Source organism: Staurois parvus, unplaced genomic scaffold, assembly GCF_062004578.1.
Source record: "Staurois parvus isolate SC_StPar_1 unplaced genomic scaffold, SC_StPar_1.0 ptg000966l, whole genome shotgun sequence".
NCBI classification, from domain to species: Eukaryota; Metazoa; Chordata; class Amphibia; order Anura; family Ranidae; genus Staurois; species Staurois parvus.
The window spans coordinates 18,029-28,886 of NW_028318762.1; the positions used below are offsets into that span (position 1 = coordinate 18,029).

Sequence of the window (10,858 nt, forward strand, 5' to 3'; positions counted from 1 at the left end):
CAGCTTGTGTGGTCACAGATGTGTTTTCCCGATGGCCAGAAATGTACCCCACAAAAAGAGAAGATGCCAAAACAGTGGCTAGATTGCTCACACGGGAAATAATATCTAGATGGGGAGTGCCATTACAGATCGATTCAGATCAGGGTCCAGCTTTCACCTCCCAGATCTGCAAGGAGCTGGCCAGATCTTTGCGGATTGAGTGGAAATTTCACATCCCATATCACCCACAGAGTTCAGGGATAGAGGAGAGGATGAACAGGACTATCAAGGATAAGTTAAGGAAGGCGACAGGAGGCACATATAATGATTGGAAAAGGTATCTCCCAGCTATATTGGCAGAAATTAGGATGACACCAAACAAGACTACAGGATACTCACCTTTTGAAATCCTTATGGGAAGACCATTCCCTACCCCCTGGGCCAGGGATATATTCATGACAGGAGACAACTATGATAATATCAGAGATGAATATGTAAGGAAACTTATTGAAATATTGATAAAAACTGAGAACGATGTTATCCGCAAGCTTCCGTCTTTTCCACAGGAAAATACCCACCCGTTCCAGGCTGGAGATCGTATTGTCGTAAAACAACTGACGAGAAACAAGAAACAGCAGGATTTTGCCTATGGACCAGAAACTGCGGTCGTAGCAGTAACCAGAACAGCAGTCCTCACTGAACATAGCCCCACCTGGATCCATGCTTCCAGAGCGAAGCTGGTCGGGAAAGGCCCAGGACCAGACCCAAGGGAAACAGGAAAGGAGGTACTAACGGGGGCAGAAAGCCCTGACCTCGAACAGGACAATCAAGGAAAGGAGGTACTAACGGGGGCAGAAAGCCCTGACCTCGAACAGGACAATCAAGGAAAGGAGGTACTAACGGGGGCAGAAAGCCCTGACCTCGAACAGGACAATCAAGGAAAGGAGGTACTAACGGGGGCAGAAAGCCCTGACCTCGAACAGGACAATCAAGGAAAGGAGGTACTAACGGGGGCAGAAAGCCCTGACCTCGAACAGGACAATCAAGGAAAGGAGGTACTAACGGGGGCAGAAAGCCCTGACCTCGAACAGGACAATCAAGGAAAGGAGGTACTAACGGGGGCAGAAAGCCCTGACCTCGAACAGGACAATCAAGGAAAGGAGGTACTAACGGGAGCAGAAAGCCCTGACCTCGAACAGGACAAGGTGCTGTTTATTAAAGGAGGTGAAGCAGGTGATACAAATCCTCGAAGAATGAGTGAAGCCGGTAACAAAGCCTCTGAAAATAATCAAGATGAGCATTCTATTAGCCAAGGACTCTGGCAAACTATGGATTCTCCTGGGACTGATTACATTTTTAGTGTTTACCCCAATATGGATAGTGACTAACTGCATATACTCCCCAGAGGATTTGGGTGCTGTTCAGGTTATATGTGGTCACAACAACAATGCTGAAAGCACCTCAGAAAAACACACATTTGATAAAAACACCTCAGAAAAACACACATTTGATAAAAACACCTCAGAAAACACACATTTGATAAAAACACCTCAGAAAAACACACATTTGATAAAAACACCTCAGAAAACGCACACCCAATACACACTAGGACCAAAAGAGAAACCAATGTACCAACACAGAAACCAAAGGTTGCTATTTCCAGAGAGGGGAAAGATTACTACATTAGGGTTTGACTCTTCTAATACCTACAGTGGGGATGGAAAGTTTGGGCACCCTAGCTAAAAATTTGTATTAATGTGCATAAAGAAGCCAAGGAAAGATGGAAAAATCTCCAAAAGGCATCAAATTACAGATTAGACATTCTTATAATATGTCAACAAAAGTTAGATTTTATTTCCATCATTTACACTTTCAAAATAACAGAAAACAAAAAAATGGCGTCTGCAAAAGTTTGGGCACCCTGCAGAATTTATAGCATGCACGGCCCCCTTTGCAAAGCTGAGACCTGCCAGTGTCATGGATTGTTCTCAATCATCGTCTGGGAAGACCAGGTGATGTCAATCTCAAAGGTTTTAAATGCCCAGACTCATCTGACCTTGCCCCAACAATCAGCACCATGGGTTCTTCTAAGCAGTTGTCTAGGAAACTGAAACTGAAAATAGTTGACGCTCACAAAGCTGGAGAAGGCTATAAGAAGATAGCAAAGCGTTTTCAGATGTCAATATCCTCTGTTCGGAATGTAATTAAGAAATGGCAGTCATCAGGAACAGTGGAAGTTAAAGCAAGATCTGGAAGACCAAGAAAAATATCAGACAGAACAGCTTGCAGGATTGTGAGAAAAACAATTCAAAACCCACGTTTGACGGCACAATCCCTCCAGAAAGATCTGGCAGACACTGGAGTTGTGGTCACTATTCACTATAAAGAGATACTTGTACAAATATGGTCTTCATGGAAGAGTAATCAGGAGAAAACCTCTTCTACGTCCTCACCACAAAAATCATCATTTGAACTTTGCAAATGAACATATAGACAAGCCTGATGCATTTTGGAAACAAGTTCTGTGGACCGATGAGGTTAAAATTGAACTTTTTGGCCGGAATGAGCAAAGGTATGTTTGGAGAAGAAGGGGCACAGAATTTAATAAAAAGAACCTCTGTCCAACTGTGAAGCATGGGGTTGGATCAATCATGCTTTGGGGTTGTGTTGCAGCCAGTGGCACAGGGAACATCTCACGAGTAGAAGGAAAAATGGATTCAATAAAATTTCAGCAAATTTTGGATGGTAACTTGATGCCATCTGTGAAAAAGCTGAAGTTAAAGAGAGGATGGCTTCTACAAATGGATAATGATCCTAAACACACCTGGAAATCCACGGGGGATGACATCAAGAGGCGTAAACTGAAGGTTTTGCCATGGCCTTCACAATCTCCTGACCTCAACATCATTGAAAATCTATGGATAGACCTTAAAAGAGCCGTGCTGACAGACAGCCCAGAAATCTCAAAGAACTGGAAGACTTTTGTAAGGAAGAATGGGCAAAGATACCTCAAACAAGAACTGAAAGACTCTTGGCTGGCTACAAAAAGCGTTTACAAGCTGCGATACTTGCCAAAGGGGGCAGTACAAGATATTAACTCTGCAGGGGGCCCAAACTTTTGCAGACGCCATTTTTTTGTTTTCTGTTATTTTGAAAGTGTAAATGATGGAAATAAAATATAACTTTTGTTGACATATTATAAGAATGTCCAATCTGTAATTTGATGCCTTTTGGAGATTTTTCCATCTTTCCTTGGCTTCTTTATGCACATTAATACACATTTTTAGCTGGGGTGCCCAAACTTTCCATCCCCACTGTATGTTGCTACCTTTTCTTTCACCTATGACGATCTAACAGAAAAAGGAGATGAAGAGAGTAGCAGGAAAAGGGCACATAAGAGGGAGGGAATAGGTTACATCTGTGTAACTGATGATTATTGGGGGAGTAACTGTGATTATTGGGGAGCAGTGGGATGGAACATAGGAACTGACTGGGGATACAAACCTGACACAGCCATAAATAAGAAGGACAAGAACGGAAAATCCCTCATAAACAGAATGACTCTCACCAAGCCCAATGCCAAATATACGCTTACCATAGAAAATCCCAGCCCTGGTGATTCGGGAATGTATGTATTTGGGTTATACTGGGGAGGGGGTATATCAGGCACAAGGGGGCAATTTAGGATACAAGACATGTATAACAACAATGATTACAATCCCCTGAAGCCACGTATCAGTACTATTAGGGATATGATTGCCATTGCTGATCCTTCTTTCGAAGATACCGTGGCAGCGGAGACGGGATTTTCAGATGTAAATCTTTGGTTAGAATGGATGAGGTACAGCGCCCTGCAGTACAACAAGTCTAATTGTTATGTCTGTGGAGCAGCCAGACCCCATGTGGGAACAGAGCCACTAAACCTTCCTGAAGATGTTGAAGAATGTTTTCTAAGTCTTTTTACAGGAGCACATGACAAGAATGCTTCCTGTGAAACCTGGAAAGCAAAGTATCCCATAGTCACCAAAAACCCCAAACCAGGCAAAGGTTTGCAAATTTACCCAGGGAATTATACCTGCTATAGAGGAGTGGCAAGAAAGAGAAGTTTTGGAAATTTTACAAAAGGTTTTTGTCACACATACAGCAACATCTCATCTAGGCTTTTACAGAATCAGACACAATCTTTAGGTGATATCTACTGGATTTGTGGTGATGGTATGATCAGGTCTAGATTGGAGAAGGAGTGGTCTGGTGAGTGTGCTTTGGCCAAAGCTATTATGCCCCTGCATATCTTTAGTGAAATTCCCTCTGAGATCCCTGAAGATGTAACAGGAGGTACTCAGAGGTACAAGAGGGAGGCCCCGATGGGTAGTTTTGACCCACATGTGTATATAGACGCCATAGGGGTTCCAAGAGGGGTCCTAGATGAGTTTAAGGCCAGGGACCAGGTCAAAGCAGGTTTTGAGTCAATCATTCCAATCATCACCGTCAATAAGAATGTTGATTGGATAAATTATATATATTACAATCAACAGAGGTTTGTCAACTACACCAGGGATGCATTGAAGGGGATAGCGGAACAGTTGCAGGCTGATTCCACCATGACCTTTCAAAATCGTATGGTCTTAGATATGATGCAGAAAAGGGTGGTGTGTGTGCAATGATAAAAGGAACAGGTACTTGTTGTACCTACATCCCAGACAACACTGGGCCAAATGGCAAGGTCACTATGGCTATAAAAAAACTGTCTGATCTGTCGGAAGAGTTGAAAAGGAATTCAGGGGTCACTGACCCATGGGATCAATATTTTGGATGGCTCAAGGGATGGAAGCAGATGCTAGCACAAATAGGAGTGATTATTGTAGTCACCCTGATACTCATAGCCCTGATAGTGTGCTGTGTGATTCCCTGTATTAAGAAGCTTATGAACAAAGGTATAGATATGACTATGTATGAGGAAGAAATCCAAGAACAAACTGCCCCACTGAACCCAAAACCCAAAGAGTACAATAGTTATCTAGCCAAATACAGAGAGAAGCAGAAAAAGAACTATGTTGTATAAGGAGAATAAAAATCATATATGTAAATAATGATTATAAGAGGGGATTGAGGGGAAATGTATGTCTTTTAGGTCTGTCATTTTGTTTTTCCCCCACTCCATTTTATATTCCATGTTGATTAATTGTTTTGTATTATAACTAGAGATGAGCGAAGTATTCAAAAATTCGATTCGACTGATTCGGCGAATTCGTGGAAAATATTCGATTCGAGTCGAATATATTTGCTGTGAATTTAACTTAAAAAAGGGTGTTTCTAGGCTTCAGAGAGACTTAATATTAGTGCAGAACACTGTACCTTTAATTTAAATGCCCTTGGAGTCTGCTGGGGAAGAGAAATAATACTGTCAGTCAGTATGACATGCAGATGAGTGCCGTCGATCTTAGAATCACCGCACACTTCACTCATTTGGCCAGTCACGGGGCCAAAACCAGTGTTTGGAGCCACAGTGTGGCGGTGGAGGCAGCAGCAATGGGAGGCCATACAGCAACCTATGACAAAATGGAAAACCGCAAGAGTGTGAGGAGACCTGAAAGTGGCACATGGCAGAGTGGGAGCAATGGGAGGCGGTACAGGGACCCAGGTCACACTGTGGGCTCAGCAGCAGCGTGACCAGGCGGTACGGGGGCCCATGGCCGATTTGGGGCCTGGCGGCACCTATGGGAGGCCTTTAATCTGCCAGCAACCTATGACAAAAAGGAAAACCTCAGGAGTGTGAGGAGACCTCAAAGTGGCACATGGCAGAGTGGGAGCAATGGGAGGTGGTACAGGGACCCAGGTCACACTGTGGGCTCAGCAGCAGCGTGACCAGGCGGTACGGGGGCCCATGGCCGATTTGGGGCCTGGCGGCACCTATGGGAGGCCTTTAATCTGCCAGCAACCTATGACAAAAAGGAAAACCGCAGGAGTGTGAGGAGACCTCAAAGTGGCACATGGTAGAGTGGGAGCAATGGGAGGCCGTACAGGGACCCAGGTCACACTGTGGGACCAGCAGCAGCGTGACCAGGCGTTACGGGGGCCCATGGCCGATTTGGGGCCTGGCGGCACCTATGGGAGGCCTTTAATCTGCCAGCAACCTATGACAAAATGGAAACCAGCAGGAGTGTGAGGAGACCTCAAAGTGGCACATGGCAGAGTGGGAGCAATGGGAGGCGGTACAGGGACCCAGGTCACACTGTGGGCCCAGCAGCAGCGTGACCAGGCGGTACGGGGGCCCATGGCCGATTTGGGGCCTGGCGGCACCTATGGGAGACCTTTAATCTGCCAGCAACCTATGTCAAAATGGAAAACCGCAGGAGTGTGAGGAGACCTCAAAGTGGCACATGGTAGAGTGGGAGCAATGGGAGGCGGTACAGGGACCCAGGTCACACTGTGGGCCCAGCAGCAGCGTGACCAGGCGGAATGGGGGCCCATGGCCGATTTGGGGCCTGGCGGCACCTATGGGAGGCCTTTAATCTGCCAGCAACCTATGACAAAATGTAAAAAAAAAGGTGTGAAAAAGGCCACCATTTTAGAACGGTAGGGAGGGTCCAACAAGGTGGACAGCCAAAAGTCATCCCTCTCTCTGATGGTTATTATTCGGCTGTCGCTACGCAAGCAACCGAGCATGCTATGGGCCATTTGTGCCAAGGAATGCGAGGGACTCCCTGCCTCCATCTCCACAGCATACTGCCACGGTGCGTCTGGGTCCTCTGTCTCCTCCTCCTCCTCCTCTACCAGATGCTCCTGCTCCTCCACTCCTGTCCGCTGAGTGGAAAAACCACCCATTTCACTCAATAATTCCAGAGCACCAATGTCCTCCTCTACCTCCTTCTCTTCTTCCTGTCCTGCCCCCACAGGGGTCATGTGGCGTTGAGATCTGTGCGCCACGTCTACCGCACTCTGACCAGCCATTGTTAACAGCATTTGTTCCAGGACGTGCAACAGAGGAATGACGTCGTTCATCCCATAGTCCTGCCGACTCACGAATAGCGTGGCCTCCTCAAAGGGCCTGAGCAAGCGGCAGGTGTCACGCATGAGCTGCCAATGGCTGACATCGAAGTTACACAGGGAGTACCTTTATCCGCTTTTAACATCAGGAAATCTGTGATGGCCTTTCGCTGTTCGTAAAGGCGGTCTAACATATGTAGGGTTGAATTCCACCTTGTTGCAACGTCACAGCATGAGGAGTCGGTACAGGGGCCCATGGCAGATTACGTGCCTGGCAGCAGCAATGGGAGGCCCGTAATCTGCCAGCACCCTATGTCAAAAAATTGAACACACCAGCAGTGTGAGGAGACCTGAAAGTGGCACATGGCATGAGAGACTGTGGACCTGGCAGCAGCATGAGGAGGCGGTATAGGGGCCCATGGCAGATTAGGGGCCTGGCAGCAGCTATGAGAGGCCCGTAATCTGCCAGCACCCTATGACAAAAAATGTAACACACCAGCAGTGTGAGGAGACCTGAAAGTGGCACATGGCAGAGTGTGGCGATGGAGACAGCAGCAATGGGAGGCCGTACAGGGACCCATGAGAGACTGTGTACCTGGCAGCAGCATGAGGAGGCGGTATAGGGGCCCATGGCAGATTAGGGGCCTGGCAGCAGCTATGGGAGGCCCGTAATCTGCCAGCACCCTATGACAAAAAATTGAACACACCAGCAGTGTGTGAGGAGACCTGAAAGTGGCACATGGCAGAGTGAGGCGATGGAGACAGCAGCAATGGGAGGCCGTACAGGGACCCATGAGAGACTGTGGACCTGGCAGCAGCATGAGGAGGCGGTATAGGGGCCCATGGCAGATTAGGGGCCTGGCAGCAGCTATGGGAGGCCCGTAATCTGCCAGCACCCTATGACAAAAAATTGAACACACCAGCAGTGTGAGGAGACCTGAAAGTGGCACATGGCAGAGTGTGGCGATGGAGACAGCAGCAATGGGAGGCCGTACAGGGACCCATGAGAGACTGTGGACCTGACAGCAGCATGAGGAGGCGGTATAGGGGCCCATGGCAGATTAGGGGCCTGGCAACAGCTATGGGAGGCCCGTAATCTGCCAGCACCCTATGACAAAAAATGTAACACACCAGCAGTGTGAGGAGACCTGAAAGTGGCACATGGCAGAGTGTGGCGATGGAGACAGCAGCAATGGGAGGCCGTACAGGGACCCATGAGAGACTGTGGACCTGGCAGCAGCATGAGGAGGCGGTATAGGGGCCCATGGCAGATTAGGGGCCTGGCAACAGCTATGGGAGGCCCGTAATCTGCCAGCACCCTATGACAAAAAATGTAACACACCAGCAGTGTGAGGAGACCTGAAAGTGGCACATGGCAGAGTGTGGCGATGGAGACAGCAGCAATGGGAGGCCGTACAGGGACCCATGAGAGACTGTGGACCTGGCAGCAGCATGAGGAGGCGGAATAGGGGCCCATGGCAGATTAGGGGCCTGGCAGCAGCTATGGGAGGCCCGTAATCTCCCAGCACCCTATGACAAAAAATTGAACACACCAGCAGTGTGTGAGGAGACCTGAAAGTGGCACCTGTTTGGGGCATGATTCATGGCGGATTTAGTCAGTTGTGTCAGGAACTGGTGGTTTGAAATCCAGACTAATCCACGCCTGATTCATTTTCACAAACGTGAGTCTCTCCACACTTTGGGTGGACAGCCGTGTCCTCCGCGGAGTTACAATACCTCCTGCCGCACTAAACACGCGCTCGGATGCCACGCTACTGGCCGGGCATGACAGCCTTTCAAGGGCAAATTCAGCTAGTTGGGGCCAAAGGTCAAGTTTCATTGCCCAGTAGTCAAGGGGATTGTCTACCTCGGTTGGCAGGGTGCTGTCCAAGTAGGCCCAAGCCTGTTGTTTGAGCTCCTGCTCCAGGTCCACCTGATGCTGCTGCTGCTGCTGCGGCTGGTTCGTAGTTTCCTCACTGCGCTGGTGAAGAAAGCTACTCATCATCGACTGCAGACTGAGGCAGCCGCTGCTGGTGGAGCTGCCACTGCTCCTACCACCCCACCCCTCCCCTGCTGCCATGGCAGCGGAACGCGAGCGCACAGGGCCCACAGTGTCTGAGGATGGACGTTGGAGCAGAAAGGCAGAGACCAACTGACTACATAGGTGGTTTTTATAGTACGTAATTTTGGCCTCCCTCTCAGCAGGTGTGAAAAAGGCCACCATTTTGGAACGGTAGCGAGGGTCCAACAAGGTGGACAGCCAAAAGTCATCCCTCTGTCTGATGGTTATTATTCGGCTGTCGCTACGCAAGCAACCGAGCATGCTATGGGCCATTTGTGCCAAGGAATGCGAGGGACTCCCTGCCTCCATCTCCACAGCATACTGTCACGGTGCGTCTGGGTCCTCTGTCTCCTCCTCCTCCTCCTCTACCAGATGCTCCTGCTCCTCCACTCCTGTCCGCTGAGTGGAAAAACCACCCATTTCACTCAATAATTCCTGAGCACAAATGTCCTCCTCTACCTCCTCCTCTTCTTCCTGTCCTGCCCCCACAGGGGTCATGTGGCGTTGAGATCTGTGCGCCACGTCTACCGCACCCTGACCAGCCATTGTTAACAGCATTTGTTCAAGGACGTGCAACAGAGGAATGACGTCGTTCATCCCATAGTCCTGCCGACTCACGAATAGCGTGGCCTCCTCAAAGGGCCTGAGCAAGCGGCAGGTGTCACGCATGAGCTGCCAATGGCTGACATCGAAGTTACACAGGGGAGTACCTTTATCCGCTTGTAACATCAGGAAATCGGTGATGGCCTTTCGCTGCTCGTAAAGGCGGTCTAACATGTGTAGGGTTGAATTCCACCTTGTTGCAACGTCGCAGATCAGGCGATGCTGTGGAATTCCGTTCTGCCGCTGCAGCTCAATGAGGGTGTGCTTTGCGGTGTAGGAATGGCTGAAATGCATGCACAGTTTACGTGACATTTTAAGGATGTCTTGCAGTGGGATGGTGGATTTTAGGAACCGCTTGACAACCAGATTGAACACGTGAGCTATGCATGGCGCATGGCACAACCTTCCTTGACGCAGAGCAGACACCATGTTCTTTCCGTTGTCGGTCAACATGGTTCCGATTTTCAGTTTGCGCGGAGACAGCTATCTGTCGATTTCTCTGTTCATTACACTCAGAAGTTCCTCCCCTGTGTGACTACGTTCACCAAGGCATACCAGGTGAAGCACAGCGTGACACCGTTGCGCCCTGCACATGTGATATGCCGGTCGGGTAATGGGACTTGGCACGGGGGTGGCGGCTGAGGACACGGCGGAAGAAGAGGTGGTAGAGGCGGACATGTTTGCTGGACCAAGGACGTGCAAACGTGGAGGCAAAAGCGTCGTGACCTGTCCAAGTTGCTGGTGCGGCTGTGCCGGCACCACGTTCACCCAGTGGGCCGTAAATGACATGTACTGTCCCTGACCGTAGTTACAGCTCCACACGTCGGCGCTGCCGTGCACTTTGGCAGAGACCGACATGCTCAAAGACTGGCCCTCCATCTCTTCTACATGTGAATGCAGGGCTGGCACTGCCTTTTTGGCGAAGAAATGACGGCTTGGCACTCTCCACCGCGGCGCGGCACAAGCCATCATTTCTCGGAAAGGTGCTGAGTCCACCACTTGGAAAGGGAGGGACTGCAGCACCAGCAACTTGGACAGGAGGACGTTCAGCTTTTGCACCATCGGGTGCGTGCTCGCAAACTGTTGTCTCTTGGAAACGGATTCCAAGAAAGACTGTTGACGGAATCCGAGAAGAGGAGTAGCAGGAGAAGGAGCATCTGAACGAGCGGAAGATGCCAACGAGCGACAACTCCCCTCAGCAGAGGTGTTGGAGCCTTGACTGGCTGA

General features: G+C 49.1%; 1 protein-coding gene across 1 annotated transcript; it reads left to right on the top strand.

The window, feature by feature from the left end:
- The first annotated feature begins 339 nt into the window (after positions 1-339).
- Positions 340-1,691, top strand: LOC149441595 (uncharacterized). The gene has a single exon (XM_089657129.1). The coding sequence runs from the start codon at positions 348-350 to the stop codon at positions 1,365-1,367; it is 1,020 nt and encodes a 339-aa protein (XP_089513255.1). The 5' UTR covers positions 340-347; the 3' UTR covers positions 1,368-1,691.
- Positions 1,692-10,858: the final 9,167 nt, after the last annotated feature.